The sequence below is a fragment of the Erythrolamprus reginae genome, chromosome 5, assembly GCF_031021105.1.
Source record: "Erythrolamprus reginae isolate rEryReg1 chromosome 5, rEryReg1.hap1, whole genome shotgun sequence".
Taxonomy (NCBI): domain Eukaryota; kingdom Metazoa; phylum Chordata; class Lepidosauria; order Squamata; family Dipsadidae; genus Erythrolamprus; species Erythrolamprus reginae.
In genome coordinates, this window is record NC_091954.1 from 37805482 (window position 1) to 37822710 (window position 17229).

Consider the following 17229-nt stretch of genomic DNA (forward strand, 5'->3'; position numbering starts at 1 on the left):
CCAACACCAGCCAGGGGGAGGGGAGAGGGAGGAGGGACTCGGTGGGGAAGGCAATGAGCGCCAACTGCCTTCTTGACTTTCGTAGAAACTCCGCGCGGCGGGCGCGCGATACAGTCCCCCACCCGCTTTCCCGACGCCGGGGAAACCAGCAGAAGGCCCCGCTGCCGCGCCATGGAAGGCAAAATTTAAAAAAAAAATAGGCGAAAGGACGGTAGGCCGCGGGCCCGCAACACTTGTGCGGGCCTCGGATTCCTTCCGTCCCATGCGCGGCGCAGATCCCTCCGCCGCTCTCACCCCACCCCCTTCCCTCCATTGCTGAGCTCGGCAATTCCCCGCAGTGCCCGGATGGAAAGTGTAATGGCCGCCAATAGTGACTCGTCGGAGTATATGGAGACGGGCGAGGTAATCGAGGTGCCTGAGGGTGCGGAGCGGTTGGCGGGCGCGGGGGTGGCGCGTGTCTCTGGGCGCCCCCACGGGGAAGGAGGGGGGCACTCGCCGCCGCCGGTTGGGGCGACCCCGGCCTCCGCCCTCTCGCTGTGGGCTGAAGGCATCAAATAGTCCCCGACGCTCCGCCATCCCATTCCCGCGTCCGCTGTTGGGGAAAGTTGGCGGCGCCCCCCCCGTTTCTGACCCCGGGAAACGGGAACGGCTCGGGAAGGGTTTTGGCGGCGCGTGGTGGGAGTTTTTAGGTAGGCGGCGGGGCCGCCCTGACAGCCATGGCCGCACACGGAAGACCGGGCATCAACAACGGCCGGTGAACTTTTTGTGTGCGCGAGGACGGCCGCCCCTCAGTTGGAGGGCGAACCCCCAATACTATGTTGTCCTCCATAGAGGGAGAGAGATGTGGGCATCCAACCCATGCCTAGGTTCACCTGCCTCTTGGCGTATGGCATGGGAATGCTTTGAAAAAAGCCCTTCTTTCTTCACCCAGGTATCATCCGGACATCTTAGTAGCAACTTGTGGTAGGGTTTTCCTGCATCCTTTGAAGCCTCCTTGTGCTCACCCCATTATCCCGAAAGGTGCTGTTGGATGAAGGTCCCTAGATTCCTCATCATTAAGGAGATTGTTAGGGATGAAAGAAGCGAATGAAAAGCTATTTGATGAGCACTGAGGAATTTTCACTAGAAGTTTTAATTTATCTAGGAAATTCCGTTTGAAACACGTTATCCAAGCATTCCTGAATTGCCTTGTTTTTTGTCTTCACCACTTAAACTTACAATGGTAGATTGGCTATAGACTGAATAGTCCAGTCTACCAGACTTTTGTTTCATTGTTATATATGTTCCCGAGAAACCACTGGGTTTGCAGAGTAGTAAAAATGTAATAAATAAATAGCATTGGTTTTCAGAGTAGAAATATCTTCAATTTATGTTGAAGCTTTTCAGTATTGTCTTTAATTGTTTTGTTAAAAAGAACAAGTCAAAAATCTTGAAAAGCCTATAATATTGTCTTTATTTTGTTTGGATTAGTTTTTTTTTTTTTACCCAAACACCATAATTATTTGTTGCTCAAAAATAGGTAATGGGTACTAGCATCATTTCAAAAGCAAGCAGGATGATGTTGATGACTACATCATTACAGGGCAGAATGATGTATAGTAGTGCACCTTGAAAGACATCATTGAATAAATAGACCAATGAAGTTATGCTTATGGTGTATTTAATGCTTTTATAGCAAAATTGGGTGATGATTATTTCTGATGCTATTGGGACATTTTATTAAATAACTGAGGCTCTGGATGTTCTGTTTTGATAATTTATAAGATGTAAATTACATAGATTACTTGTATTACACTGCAACTCTGCCATTTCAAGCTAGTATAATAGGCTTCACCTAATATATAAGCTTTTGTTTAAAATAATAATAAAAACATCTAAAATGGCATTATTATAAGTAAACTCATTATAGGGAAAATGAGATGGCATAGATAATATTTTGTTGTGTTTCAAAATTATAAACTGTTTCTCCTTGCTGAATTTTGAACAGTATCAAAATGCAGGGTATTTCACACTTATAATTCATTGTTGCTACTGTTGACTTGAGCACTTCCTTTTCATCAATTATGTTATATATAATATTGAAGTCTTCCATTTTTCTTGCAAAATTAAATATTTTATTTCTGTTAGCATTTAGATTCTACTTTGTATAAGGATGTCAAGATTGTTCTAATTTTGAAAATTGTTTTAAAGGATACTTTTAAAAGTTTTGGTTCTTGCAGGTTGATTCAATCTTTGCAGTTTATTCTTTGGCTCAGACAATATTTTTCATTCTGATAAATTTTGTTATGCATACTATCTAAATGCACCATTTAGAATATTCTAATTTTAAATAAAATATTAATTTTACTAATATTTTAATTTTTAAAGGAAGCAATATTATTGTTAGCTATATGCAGACTAAAAGACTAATTAATGTAACACTTATTCAGCACTAAAAAGATTAGTTAGTGTAAATATTTTCAGCATTCTTGTATCTGTTTTTATTGTAAAATGACATCAGAATTTGTTCTAATTTATTGAGGACAGTTTATTATTCTGAAATATTAATGACTCAAATTCTAACTTTTGGTACATTTGTATTTTAAAAATAATATTTTCTTTGTTTTAGGATGTGTTGTACATTGAATGCAACATCTTTTGAATCTTGATTTTCAAATTCACCTCTTGAGCAAGCTATTGGAAATGGCATCGTAGTTTTTCTTAAAGAGTAAGTTTTATAACTTGGTTATACTTTAAAAGGTTAAAATGGGATTTGAGAGATTTAGCTTAAAACTTTGGATGTCCAAATTTTTGACTTGACTGGGCTACATTGAGTGAAGAGGAATTGTCTTGGGCCACATATAGTTAATGTATAAATATCACATCATAAAGTTACAATTTTAAAATCTTGTGGGGCTGCATTACTAACTGCTCAGGGCTACATGTGGCTCATGGGCCACAAATTGAACATGCCTGGCTTTATGTTTTGATTTTTTATAAATTAACTCTGCTTATAAATCATAATTTGTATGCCTACTCATAGAATAAAGCTGTAGCATATTCTACATTTTTAGTTCATAAATATATTTATTAATTTACTAGACCTATTGACATTAACTGTTATTTACATTACATTAAAAATGATATTTAATAGTTCATGCCACAAATTGATTACAGACTAAAACTAAAGAAGATCTAAGAATCTAAAGGTACATGAGGCCTTAGAGACTCCAATAGTTGCTACTAAATTGTGGTTTTGAATGTGATAGAGGAAGTTATTAAAATAACTAAAGACAATATTTGTCCACTTCTATGTTTTCCACAATACAAGTTTTGAAAAGGAGTTCTTGAATGTGGCAGCATTGATTAAAATACTAGGCATAACGAATGGCAAGAGAACAAGAGAAGAATAGAATAAGATAGGAACAGGAATAGAATAGTTTATTTGTCCAGGATGTGAGGGATCTGTAGCTATTTTCTCAGCTTTCCTTCTGACCCACACAATCTACAGGTCTCCTATGGAAGGCAGGCTGGTTGCAATTGTTTTTTCTGCAATACTAACTATCCACTGGAGTCTTTACCTGTTTAGTTGCTGTACCAAACCAGACAATTATAGAAGTAGAAATGTAGACTTATCCTCCAGCAGCATGAACTTTCTGAGTTGACATAAGAAAATTCTTTGTTGTGCCTTTTAAATGATGGTTTTAATGTTGGGTGTCTATTTTAAATCCTGGGAGATTATAGAACCACAAAATGCGAAGGATGCTACTGTTGATACTGTGCTATCAAATATAGTAAGAGGTGCTGGAATAGGAGGCTTCATCCTAAAACCCAATATCATCTAAAGTTTTAAGTATGTTTGACTCCAAGTTGTTCTGGTTGCATAGGGCCAGTTGTTCAACTGCCTGCCTATATGCAGACACCTGACCATCTCGAATAAGACCAATGACAGTTGTATCATCTGCAAACTTTAGTACTTTAACAGAAAGAGATGCATAGAATTCATCCTTAGAGATGCAGTCATTAGTCTAGAGAGAAGAGCACTGGAGATAGCACACAGCCCTGAAAAATGTCTGTGCTAATTGTCTTATTATTAACCATAAATAATGGTTTTAAGAAGCAAAAAAAATGCTAAAGGTCAATGAATAAAAGTTAGAGAAAGGAAACCAGAACCAGTAAGGGGAACAAAATTAGGATTACTTTTCTGTATCTTAGAACAAGGGAAGTGCTCCTTTCATAATATTTAACAAATCATTTAGTGTATTTGTTACATTATATCATGAAATAAAGTAACTTTGTGATTATCTGGTTAATCAGTTATTTTATTGTTTTAGGGTTTTTTAAAATTAAAATTAAATTAAAGGAAAAAGGTCAGGGACATTAGATGAAAAAGATATTAGCAGACCTGAACTAGTTTGTAAAGAATGATAGTAGTGGCTGGACAATGACTTTTTGATGTAACTGTATCCAAAGAAGATATACAATGATAAGCCTAAAGAACAGAATCAATGAATAAGTCAGTAAGTATAGGATGATGGTAGATAACAATTATTTTGGTGTCCTGAAACATAGCCATAAAGGATGAAGCCAGAGAATTCAGAGCATATTAATAACAATACAAGTCTATTTAAAAACAAGAAGAAAGAAACAAGTTTTATAACCATTATCTTTTTAGCACCTGTATTATACCGTACTTAAATGCTGTCTAGAATGGGACTCTGAGCATCTGCTTTCCTTTCAAAGTTTTACAAATTAACTTGATATTTTTATTTCAGATATGCCAAGTTAAGAAAGTTGTGGAACTGTGGTGATAATTCAGCTCAGAATCTTTTAAAAGACGAAGATTGCAATAATAGTACATTACAAAAAATGCCATCTGAGCAAGAACAATTCTTTTGCATTCAGAAGACCAACTTGTTACAAGATGATGAGTCAGATAGACTATGTGTTTCTACATCTGATATTATTATTGAAAAGTCTACATTTGAACCTACAATTTCAGATATTGCTGCCTATGGCCTAAAAAATGTGAAAATAGAATTGCCTAGGGTAAACATACCAAATGAAATAATTTTTAAACATGAAATTGACAAATACATGAAATTATTTCAGTGTAAAGAAAAAGCATCTTTCATTCAAATGGATGTGAATGGGAACAGTGTAAATTATTCTGAGATTTATATTCCACATCACAAATCAAGATTACATCATGAGGAAGGCTTGAAAACAGCAAAAATACTGAATTTCAGTTGTACAAAATGCCAAAACAATATCAGATATAGCCCAAATGATCTACAGAAACATTTTCAGTTGTTACATCAGGGAGAATTGCCATCGTACCCTTGTGAAATGTGTAATTTTTCAGCTAATGACTTTCAGACATTCAACCAACATCGCCGAACGCATCGTAGCACCTTAGTAAAATGTGAAATTTGTAATGATGATCACCAATATACTCTATTGGACTTAACAAAACATTTCCTTTCTCAACATTGTGTCAATGGTAATTTTCACTGCGAAAGATGTAGATTTTCAACCCAAGATGTTGGCACCTTTGTTCAACATATACATAAGCATAATGAAATGCAGTATAATTGTGAGAAATGCCATCATGTAAGTTTTTCAGAAGAAGAGTTTCAAAAGCATCTTGTTTCACATGCTGGCACATTTCCTTTCAGTTGTCAGTATTGCAACTACATGGCAACACGGAAAAACTATCTTTTAAAACATATTATTACCTTACACAAAAACCATCTCTATGCAAAAGATAAAATGAATACAGATGATAATGAAAAAAGGGTAAAAAATTCAACAGGACTAAAACTTATCTTGAAAAGGTACAAAAGTGGTGCATCAAGTAAAGCATTGTGGAGACGTAAAAATAATACCACTGATGGCTGTAGAACTGAAGAAGAGGATGAACATGTTTTCAAAGTCTTGAAAGAGAGTCTGCCTAAATCTGAAGAAGTAGGTCAATCTGTAAAAGAACTACATGACATTCTTTTAAATGAAAAACTTGTTTATAGTGGAACAAAATCATCTCCAGCAATTCACAACAGAGCAGAAGGTGGATTAAGTTCCACAAGGGGATTGATGAAAAAAGCAGTTCATGGTCCTACAGTGCTGATGGTTAAAAATAATAAAATATCTGTTCCTGCAAACTACACTGCTAAATTTTTGGGATTCAAAACAGTGGATGGAAAACAACATATAGTAATAAAATTGCTACCTACAGAAAAACAGAATTTGCCAGCAGGAAATAAATTTGATGGGATTAGAGATGGTGCAGTTGAATGCCAAGAAGAGACAACTGACAACTGTAATTTACCTTTAGTTGCTAGATCTCATGAAATTAATAATCAAATACCTAGGAATAATTCTATTCACTTATCAACATCATCGTCTAACCAGTTTTCAGGAAAAATAAAGCAAGAAAGTAATATGTCATGCTGCAGTGCATCACAGAACATTGCACCTCCTATTGTAGTGGTAGGAAATAGTGCAACCCACTTTCCGGTGAAATCTGAAACATCTTCATTTCCTTGTGATTTGGTGGGCCAGACTAGAAGTGCAGTTTCATGGAAAAATTGTATACCTCAAGACCATTCCCAGGTTTTATCCCCTTCTGGTTCAAGCATGCTTCATTATGATCTCGTGAAAAAACCTTTTCATCCAGAATTCAGAGTAGTGAATGGTGAAGTAAACAACAATAATAAACTCCATAATCTCTGTTCATCGGCAGATTTTTCCAATCAGGCACCCTTGCCTTTCCATAATTATTCTAAAATAGGCATTTTGGAAAAATCAAAAGAATTTACATCCAACAAAATTTATCCTCTGCAAAGCAAGTCTACAAATGAATCTATGCCTTGTTTTTCACAATCAGTAACGGAATTAAATTTTGACAAAAAACCACTGCTCCCTCTTTATGGCTTTGTAAATGGTAACAATGCTCAAGTATTCCCAGCCAGCTCACCCACTCACAGTATTGACAAACAGTGTTGGTTAGGAAATCATGATGGCCAAATGTATTTGAACAGTAAGGTGAATAGTAAGGTAAATCAAGTGAGCGAACATGTAGCTGAAAAATCCAAGCAGGAAAATGATTCTAATTGTGTAAGTTCATCACTTATGCCCAAAATTACATCAGTTTTCTCCCTTCAAAGTAAGCAGGCATCCACTTATTTGTCACCTGAAATAAACCAATCATTACAAGATGTCTTAAAAAGACCAACAATTGCTCAGTCAAACAACTATGTTAAAACTAATTATGATACATCTTTTTCAAACAAATATACAAATTGTAGAACATTTATACGTAATGATTCATTATCTTCTTGCAATTTAACAGATTCCTCTGATAAATTTAAGAGGGAACCAAATATGAACAACACTGCAACAAATGAAGGTGTATACCTGAATGGAGGACAAAACCTTTTGCCTCTTAGAACAGAAGCAATAAATCCAGTGTCAGGGAAAACCAGTGTTGGTGCACTGCTTAAGACTCAGACAGATTCAATCATAACACAACAATTGGCAAAAGACAAGGCACGCTACAATATCCATAGCCCTAGTAAAATTTGTCCATTTTTTTCTGAACAGAAAACAACAGTACTACAGTCAAGTCCAAGATTTTTTGTACCTTTGCAGCTTGCTCACAAACAAGGATTACAAGTTATTTCAGGAAGGCCTTCAAAAATGAGTTCATCAGATGCTCAGGCAAACAGAACTGCATCTTTGCTTTTAAATAAAAGACCTGGAATGATTTTGACATTTGGTAGGGGGTCCCTTGGAACAGTTGCAAATGCCACTGAAAATAATTCTCAGGTTTTAGAGAAAATTGCAACTATGAAGGCAGTCTCCTTAGACAAGGATCTACAAACCAATGATTCTAGCAGCCTAAGAAATTCTAGTATTAATACTTGCAGTGATGCTTCATCCATTGCCATTCCACAAAATAACCAGCACAACGTTACAAATCCAGAGAGCAGACTTTCTTCCATGAAAATACTTGCTGGCTTTCAAGGCAGTAAGGCTGCTTGTGCAAAGTCAGTAAAACAGCCAGACGTTGGACAGGAGCAACCTGTGTATGCACTTTTGCCCAATGGCAGACAAGCAGTTTTTCTTAAGTGTATGTCATCAAACAAATCTCTTCTACAAAACCATAATATTTTTCAAGGTCCTACTTATAGTCAAAGTTCTGAACCAAAGAAACATGGAACAATGCAACAAAAGCTTTTTTTGAAAATTAAGACTTTTCCTGCTGCAGACAAATGCCAGCCAGTTAGCAACATTTTCTCATCTTTGCAGTTGAACAATATGAAGTGTTACAATAGTCCTGCACTAAATCAGAAAAATACATCTCACCCTTCTAACAATGCCTTATCCTTATCAGGTAGATTGATGCCAGCAAATGAGAAATCAAAAGATTCTTGCTCCTCTGTAGAATTTGTACATTCCTCTAGAGATGGAAAGGTGTGGTCACAAAAGACCCCGTATGATTTAACTCAAAAAGAAACTACTAACAACGGAATCTGTTTCGAAAATCAAAGAGCAACGGAGAATATGCCAACACAAATGTCAAAGGCTAAGCGTCATTCAAAGCAAAATGATGTTAAAGTTTCTAATGCTAGAGTTTTACAGAAGAATAAGAATTTGAAACGGAAAGCTAATGGTGACTTTCAGGGACCTCCTAGAAAGAAAACATTGCATCGAAAGTGCAAAGAAAAAAGTCAAGTGGACGTGAATGAATTTGAATCCTTGTTTCAAACCCCTTATAGACCAAGAGCATCAAAAGATACTATAAGGATTTTAAATTTACTTCCTTTTCATTCTAAGCAACTTGTCAAATGTCCTCGGAGAAATCAGCCTGTTGTTGTACTAAACCACCCTGATGCTGATGTTCCTGAAGTTGTAAATGTTATGAAAACTATTGCAAAGTTTAAAGGACATGTTCTAAAGGTCTCTTTATCAAAGAGAACAATAGATGCTCTTCTGGAGCCAGCGTATTATAGCAACAGTTTGTACTTAATTACTAATGAACTGACTAGAAGGAAACACAAAATATTAAAACCGGTAAGTCCTGTAAAAGAAAGATTTGTTTTAAAATTAACCCTGAAGAAGACCAGCAAAAATAATTATCAGATTGTGAAAACTACCTCTGATAATACGCTGAAAACTAAATTTAACTGCTGGTTTTGTGGGAGGATATTTGACAATCAGGACAATTGGGTAGGGCATGGACAACGCCATCTAATGGAAGCCACTCGAGACTGGAATTCATTAGAATAACTTATTGAAGAATACAAAATCATGTTCCTCTGACTGCAATTTATTTTGGCTGATAACATCCAGGAACACATTAAAATTATGTTTTTAAAATCAAGCTTCATGTTAGCATTTAAAATGAATCTGTATAAAATTTAATTAAATAGTTGCTATTGCAGTTTAATTTGTGTTACTACTATCATGGCATATATTTGTAATTGGAGAATGAATTTCAGGGCTTTTCTGTCTTGTATATATTTAAACATGAAAGTGTGTACATATTTTTGTATTTTGGTTATTTGCTACAAAATCTTGCACAGGAATTGTATTTTCCAGCTCTGTGCATGCACTACTAAAAGGTTTTCAGCTGTCCACAGCTATCGCCGTATTTTTCCTTGATCTTTTAAAGAGTTTTTTTTTCCAGGGATTGATCACTGTTGTTAGCAAGTGCCTAAAAGATGTGAAGCAGTTTACTTTCTGTCAACTGTATAAGCATAGGTCTGTATAGGACCAGGTCTCCTAACAGTTTCTTTTAAAACAAAGCCATATGTGAATGCTTTAAGCTATATTGCTATGCACATGACACTTGTACTATTTCTGTGCAGTTTGTCTACTTTCTTAGTGAAGTATTTTTTCATACAAATCAATAAACTTATTACTGTGTTTATGCCTGATGAAGATAACTCTTGAAAAAAATGTATTCCCTGTTTGTGTAACATTACTACTGAATTCCAAGTGAACAATTTGTCATCCCTACAACGTCCGTATTAAATTTTATGAAGAATCTGATTTCAGATGATTGCCGCCCAAAGTCTATGGAGAAGGGAGGCATACAAATCTAATAAATAATAATAATAATTTTACAAACAAATGCATGTAAAAGAGTCTGTGATCATGGTCATGCTAGAAAGCAGAATGTGATTTTATCTGTTGTTACATTTTGGAAAGATTTCCTTTTATTAACGGAACACTCAGTTGAGATTCGTAACATTGATGTTTCATAAGCTTCTCTTAAAAAGATTGTTTTAATTTCATTGAAAAATCTCTTGCTTGGATCGTAGTTTCTTACTTAGACAATATATTTGTCTCAGATTGAAGATTTTGTCAGGCAGTTTTGCCCCCCCTTTGTATTAAAGTATACATAGATGATTTCAAAAATAATTTTAGGTTTTTCCTGACCCTTCTATTGGCTTTCAGAATGCCTACAGATGCCAAACATTTTTTGGGGGGACGGGGATGCCATTGCATAATTCTGGTCTGTTTAGGTACTTTTACCAGGAAACAGATAATCTTTTTCTAAAGAATAACAGAAAAATACTTTTGCTGTAGTGCAGACCTGCCAAATGAAGTTTTCAACTTTGTATTAGATACACAGCGTTCAAGTGAGAAGAATAGACTGAACAATAATGTAGATGGTTCCTGCTTTCTCACGTAAAATGATGGATAAGGGAATAGATACTTCTTAAAATTTTCTACTAACTTGAGATTTAAGTCAGGTCCAAACAGGTGTTGGGTACTGTTAACCTGTATGTTGATAGAAATAATACATTAACCCCTCTTAAGAAAGTGAATAATTTGATATTAAGGTGATGTGTTTTGAAATGTATTACAATTCAGGATTACCTCTTAAAATTTCCCCTGAACATATTTCTTGTTAATAAATTTGTTATACAGATATATTATTCTATAATTGTATTGAATAATTTAAACTTAAATAAAGCACAGGTGTTTATTAATGTCAAGGAATTAACTTGCTGGTAAAAAGTCTTGGTGGTGTTGTTACTTAAGCTGATTTTCCTGGTACTAAACAACTTAAATATTTTAAATAGGAGCAATTGCATCATGATAATTAAAAACCTGCATATCTAGACATTTCACTTAGATTTTCTATTTATAAAAAGAAAACATTAGAGGGTTCACCCATGTATTTAGATCAAGTTTCAACTTGTTTGCAAAAATAATTTTTCTAAGACTGCTGTCAGGCATCTAAACATGCACACATGTATATTTCTAACATAGCTTAAGACTTATATGGGCCATAGCCTTTGCTACGGTACTGCCGGACTGCTTGAATATGTAAGATCAGAGTAATTTTGCTCCTGATTTTCTTGTATGGCACAAAAATTAATTTTATTTTTTCCTAAACATTTTGGATGAAATCATAGATACTTCCAATTGTTGATGCAATTAAATAGCATTCCTTAAGATTGTGTTGTGTTCAGGTGGAATAATATCTAAAAATGCACTGAGTTTAGGAAACAAACCCATTTGTTTGGGCAATGCAGACAGTTGACGGGCAGACCTTAGTCCTATTGTGTGGGATGAATTTGAGCCCGTGGCCCACCTGAGGAAGTGGACCACGCATGGGAGCGATGTGTTCCTCCACTTGCTTGTTGGACCCAGGACCTTCCTGGCTGGTTTCATCCAGCAGGGAGGTGTCATGAGGCTGACTCCAGGTTTTGGTCAATGCCTCCTTGAAGGAGGGGTTTGTTCCACAACCATTAAAGGCGGCAGTTGTGAAGCTTCTCAAGAAGCCTTGCCTGGATCCAGCAGAACTAATGCACTTTCATCCAGTCTCCAGCCTTCCCTCTGTGGGAAAGATTGTAGAGAAAGTGGTGGTGCTCCAGCTTCTACAGTTGTTGGATGAAACGGATTAACTAGATCCTTTTCAATCAGGTTTCAGGCCTGGCTACAGCATCGAAACTGCTTTGTTCTCTCTGATGGATGATCTCTGGGGATGATCTCTATGTTGGTGCTGCTTGACCTCAGCTGCTTTCGAAACCATTGACCATGGTATCCTGCGCCGACAAAGGGAGCTGGGATTGTGAGGCACCATATTACTGTGGTTCTATTTCTGGTTGATCGCAGTCAGTGTTGGTGGGAGGGCAGAGCTTGATCCCTACACCCCTCATTTGCGAGGTGCCTCATGGCTCAGTCCTTTTTCCCTACTACTTAATATCTACATGAAACCACTGGGTTAGATAATCTGATGACACGGGGTGAGGTTCCAGCAATATGTTGATGACACCCAACTATGTATCTCCATCCCATGTCATTTCAGTGAAGCAGTGGATGTGATATGCTGGTGCCTAGATGAGCGAGGGTCTGGATGGGAGTCAACAGGCTCAAAGTTAACCCTGACAAGACTGAGTGGCTGTGGATATTGCCTCTGAAAGACTGTGTCAACTGTCCTTCCTTGGTTCTGGGGAGAGACATTTTAACTCCCTCAGAACAGGTTCACAATTTGGTTGTCCTAGACTAATAGCTAAGATTAGATCAACACCTGACTTCTGTAGCTAGGGAGATCTTTGCACAGGTTTGACTAATGAGCCAATTATGACCCTACTTGAATCAAGAGGGTCTTCTCACAGTCACTCATGCCCTTATCACCTCATGGCTGGACTATAGCAATGTGCTCTACATGGGGCTACCCCTGAAGAGTGTTCAGAGACTAGTTGGTCTAGAATGCAGCTGCGTGAGCTGTTGTGGGTGCACCCAGATGCACCCACACTACATCAATTCTTTGGGAACTGCACTGGCTTCCTATTGGTTTCCGGTCACAATTCAAGATGGCTCAGGACCAGTGTATCTTCCATCCTTCCTGGGTAGGTAAAATAACCCAGATTGTTGGGGGCAATATGCTGATTCTGTAAACCACTTAGAGAGGACTATAAAAGCACTATGAAGCGGTATATAAGTCTAAATGTTATTGTTATCACATACCTCCCAGCGACTGGTAAGATTCCACAGGGTTGGTCTTTGGGTTCTGTCAGCTGGTGGGTCTGTGGGGAAGAGCCTTTTCTGTGGTCGCCCTGACACTGGAATCAACTACCTCTTGAGATCAGAACTATCCCCAGCTTATTGGCCTTCTGGAAAGCCGTAAAGACCTGGCTTTTCTGACAGGCCTGGGGCCGTTAACCTTGGGGGGGGGGGAAAGACTAGCGAGGTCGGCCCATGAATGTATGTATGGTGTTTTAAATTGAAATGTTTTTATACTTATTCATGTTCGTTTTTGTTGTGAGCCGCCCTGAATCCCTAGGGGGTTGGGCGGCATAGAAATACAAATAAATAAATAAATAAAATTCTTTAATAATTCTTTAAACAAGATGACAAATGAGTGCTGGATAAAATATGTTAATTAAAATATATTTTGACATTAGCTGCAAACCGGTAACAAAAATCATACAGAGTTAAGTGTGTGATATTGAAATAATGATATCCGTTCAATCATGTCCAACTCTTGGTAATTCTATGGGCCAGGTCTCTCTACCGCCTCTGAACTTGCGGTACTTTGAGTTGTTCTGTCCTCTGTCTGGTGTTAGCCTTCAGAGTGTCCAGCCACTCTGGACCCTATTGATCTGTTCTGTGGCTGCCTGTTTTCCTTTTACTGTTAAATTTACCGCTAAAGTATTGAAGCATATCAAACTAAATGGAGGTACTACTGTACACCTGTCTTTGCCATCTTTAAAAAGAAATATGAGTTTATTTATCATTTTACTGTGGTCCAGTTAAATAAGAATCCCAATGCAATATTTTGTAATGTGTTGTTTGGAAAGAAAAAAAGTTGTAAAACATAATTAAAACTAAGTGAAACTGGATATAGATTTCCCATGGATGAACAGTAAAACTGCATATCGCTTATTTGGTAAGAAAAAGTAAAATCCTGCCTTAATGTTTACACTTAGTATGCCCAGTACTATTATTGTTATTAAATATTTAAGTTAAAAATAAATGCAAGTAGCCCTCAACTTATGGTCGTTTAACTATAGTAGGAAGTTATGATGGCCTTGGAAAAATTTACCCATGACCATCCTTGAAGTTACAAACTGCACCACCTCCCATGGTCATGTGATTGTAATTTGTGCAACTGATTTGTGTTAGACACAATATCTTGTAATCACATGATTGTGATTTCAACCTTCCCAGATGGCTTCCAGATTAAGTAAATTGGGATAACCAGATTTTCTTAATGACTGATTTACTTAAAGACTAGGGCCCTAAGAACAGGTCTCATGACTCAGTGATCACATTCAATTATTGACAAATTTCTTGTCTCAATTGCAGTTATAAATTGAAGACTATTTGTATTATTTGACTGAGATAAAACATTTAGTCTTTTAAAATAATTGTACAACTGCAACAAAAGGTAGAATTTGAAATGCAGCAAGTACCCTTATTAAAATTAATGGGAAGCCAAGCTGATACGTAGAGTTTTTAAAGTTTAAATTTTCCAGGAGTCGTAAAACACAGGTTCCCATTTCCTGTTTTTAAAAGCTTCAAAAATAACATCTTGCTGGATGCAAATGAGTCTAGTAGGAAAAAATAATGCCATCTCCCCCGAAACTGCCCCCAAGAAACACCAAATACTTGTTTGGTACATTCATGTGGCCAGAATATTTTACAGTCCTGAAACATTTTGCAGAAGCATGCAACAGCTGAGAAATAGTTAAGTATTTACTGTGCCAAAATGATAAATTCTTATGGATCATAACTGCAGCTTGATAAATTATGCATAATTATTTTTATATATGTACACTTCAATCAAAATTTGATAATAGCTTCAACAAATACCTGAAAAACGTACCAGCCTATTACACTGAATAAACATCCTGATTATTTTAGATGGCTGTCAGAGAAATAAAAATCCTGCTTGTAGCTAGTTACATGGAATACAGACACCGTAGCTTTGAAAAATACAAAGTTTAGCAGGACACATAAATGCTAGCAGGTATAATTTTAAATATATTTTGTGTGCCACAGATTTTTTGCCTTCAGAGTTTGTAATGTCTTTTATATATAAAAAGGCTTTGAGCACTTTCTGAGTGGAGCAGCACTTCATAAATGAGTTTTGTAACAGCATGGTGCTTGCTGGAAAACATGAAGAAAATTCTTCTAACAATTGTGCATGTTTGTTCAGATGCTCAAATCCTTGGTAAATAAAGGCTAGAAGATACTCCATGATGTTCCTTGGTGCAGTTACAAAACTTTAGCAATATATTTTAGCCTGGTGGAGTCTTTTGTATTGTTTTGACTGTCAATGAGAACGAGAGAAGTCCGCTGATGATTCTCTATTATTTCTGCCACACTGTCAAAGTGCTGGATTGAGAAAACAAAAATAGTTTATTCAACACAAATCGTGGTGAATGGGTCAGCAATCATAATTTAAATTGAAATGCTCTTTTCCAGTCAGATAGCTCTAAACAAAACAATTCTGTTTGAGAAGTCAGCATTTATATCTTCTAATTTCAATACTTTCTAGCACTTTTGTATGTGAATTGTTCCCAATAGAGAGTAGGGGTAAAGTAAGCTAAACTGCAAGTAGTACGTATTTCTCTCAAGGCTGCCCTCCTTTTTTAAAGACAAAATCCTAGTACTAAATATGGCTTTATTTTGTCATTACTGTTCAAATGGAATGGATAAATAATTTAATGGCAGCATCCTAAAGTAACTTACGTACATCTTTTTAACATAATTGACACCAAATTCTAATATATGATAATAAATTCTAAATAATGAGACATGTAGGGTTTTTCTGCTCTCTTGTAAAATAATGGGACATGTGAGTGCTAAGGCAATAGAACATATAAAGGACTGTTTGAGATAACTTTGCAGAAGATAATAGGGAAAGTAAACTCCATGTTCAACTGTTTTATAGGATTTTGTTTTTCTGCCCATAAGGACTAATCAAAAAGCTCACATGTGAACGATTTAATTCTCCCATGTGATTTTTTTACACACCCTTGCCTTCAATGAAGGGCTACCAAAATTTTTACTACCACACTGTGGGTGTGGCTTATGTAGGACGCCCTGCATTTTCTTTCAACATCTTTCAGTGCAAATTGGGCGCTCTGGGGTGGAGCTCCATTTTTGCTACCCCTCTGCGTTTCCCCCTGTCCTGGCAGTAGCCCACCCCTGCTTGCCTTCTACTTATTGTTTTATATAAGAAAGGAGTTACTGCAATCAATAGAACCAAATTTGCTTAAATTTCACTAAGTGGGCTACACTCTTAAGTGTAAGTAAATACAGATTAATCCGAAGTAAATATTTTAGTCCAAAAGCAGTCTAAGAATTTCTTAACAGTAATTGTAACTTTCAAATTAACGCTTAATGATCAGCATTAATGTGTACAATTACTATTTAAAAAATGCTTTACAGAACAGTGGGTGAATGTATATTGTTTTAAAGGCAAGATCTGTACCATTTTTATCCTTTGGATAAATGCACTCTTCCAAAATTTTGTTCCAGGTGAGTTTCCAAATTAGAAAAAGACAACTATATTTTGTTACAAGGTCCCATTGTTTAAAAGCAAGCAGACATAATTTGAAGTTTTAGGGTTTTGTTTTTAAAAAAAACTAAGTCATGATTTGTTTGCCTAACAAAAACCTCCCCCTTTGGAATTGAACAACATCCCTTTGTATAGATCAGGGATGTCAAACTGGCGGCCTGCATGTCAGATGGAGCCGGGGTGGCGCAGCAGGTAGAGTGCTGTTCTGCAGGCCACTGAAGCTGACTGTAGATCTGAAGGTCAGCGGTTCAAATGTCATCACTGGCTCAAGGTTGACTCAGCCTTCCATCCTTCCGAGGTGGGTAAAATGAGGACCTGGATTGTGGGGGCAATATGCTGGCTCTATTTAAAAAGTGCTATTGCTAACATGTTGTATGCCGCCCTGAGTCTAAGGAGAAGGGCGGCATAAAAATTGGATAAATAAATAAATAAATAAATAAATGCCCACTCTAGCTCCTCAAAATGTTGTGATATGTCACTTGGCGTCATGTGACACAATCGAGTTTGACATCTTTGGTATAGTAGTCCGATGCTGATTAAATTCTCTCTTTAAGAATATCTACTGCTAAAAGCTCCTAGTGAGAAATCTTTAATTAAACCCCCCCCCCAGAGAGATTCATAGTTAAAGAGAATGGTACATTGTATTCATATTTTAGTTAGACCCACTTGAACTAAAATCTCTTTACCTGTAAAGAGCA

General features: G+C 36.7%; 2 protein-coding genes across 2 annotated transcripts in view; one reads left to right on the forward strand and one right to left on the reverse strand.

Annotated features, from left to right (window-relative positions):
* The first annotated feature begins 606 nt into the window (after window positions 1-606).
* ZNF518A (zinc finger protein 518A) lies at window positions 607-10117 on the forward strand. The gene is given in 4 exon segments (XM_070752423.1): window positions 607-689; window positions 2609-2661; window positions 2664-2707; window positions 4755-10117. Coding segments are annotated over 3 exon segments (4596 nt in total). The 5' UTR covers window positions 607-689; window positions 2609-2625; the 3' UTR covers window positions 9271-10117.
* A 3198-nt stretch (window positions 10118-13315) lies between these two features.
* BLNK (B cell linker) overlaps window positions 13316-17229 on the reverse strand; it is an 84388-nt gene continuing 80474 nt past the window's right edge. Inside the window, 1 exon segment of the mRNA XM_070752424.1 lies at window positions 13316-15342. Coding sequence (XP_070608525.1) covers window positions 15223-15342 — 120 coding nt within the window. The 3' untranslated portion in view covers window positions 13316-15222.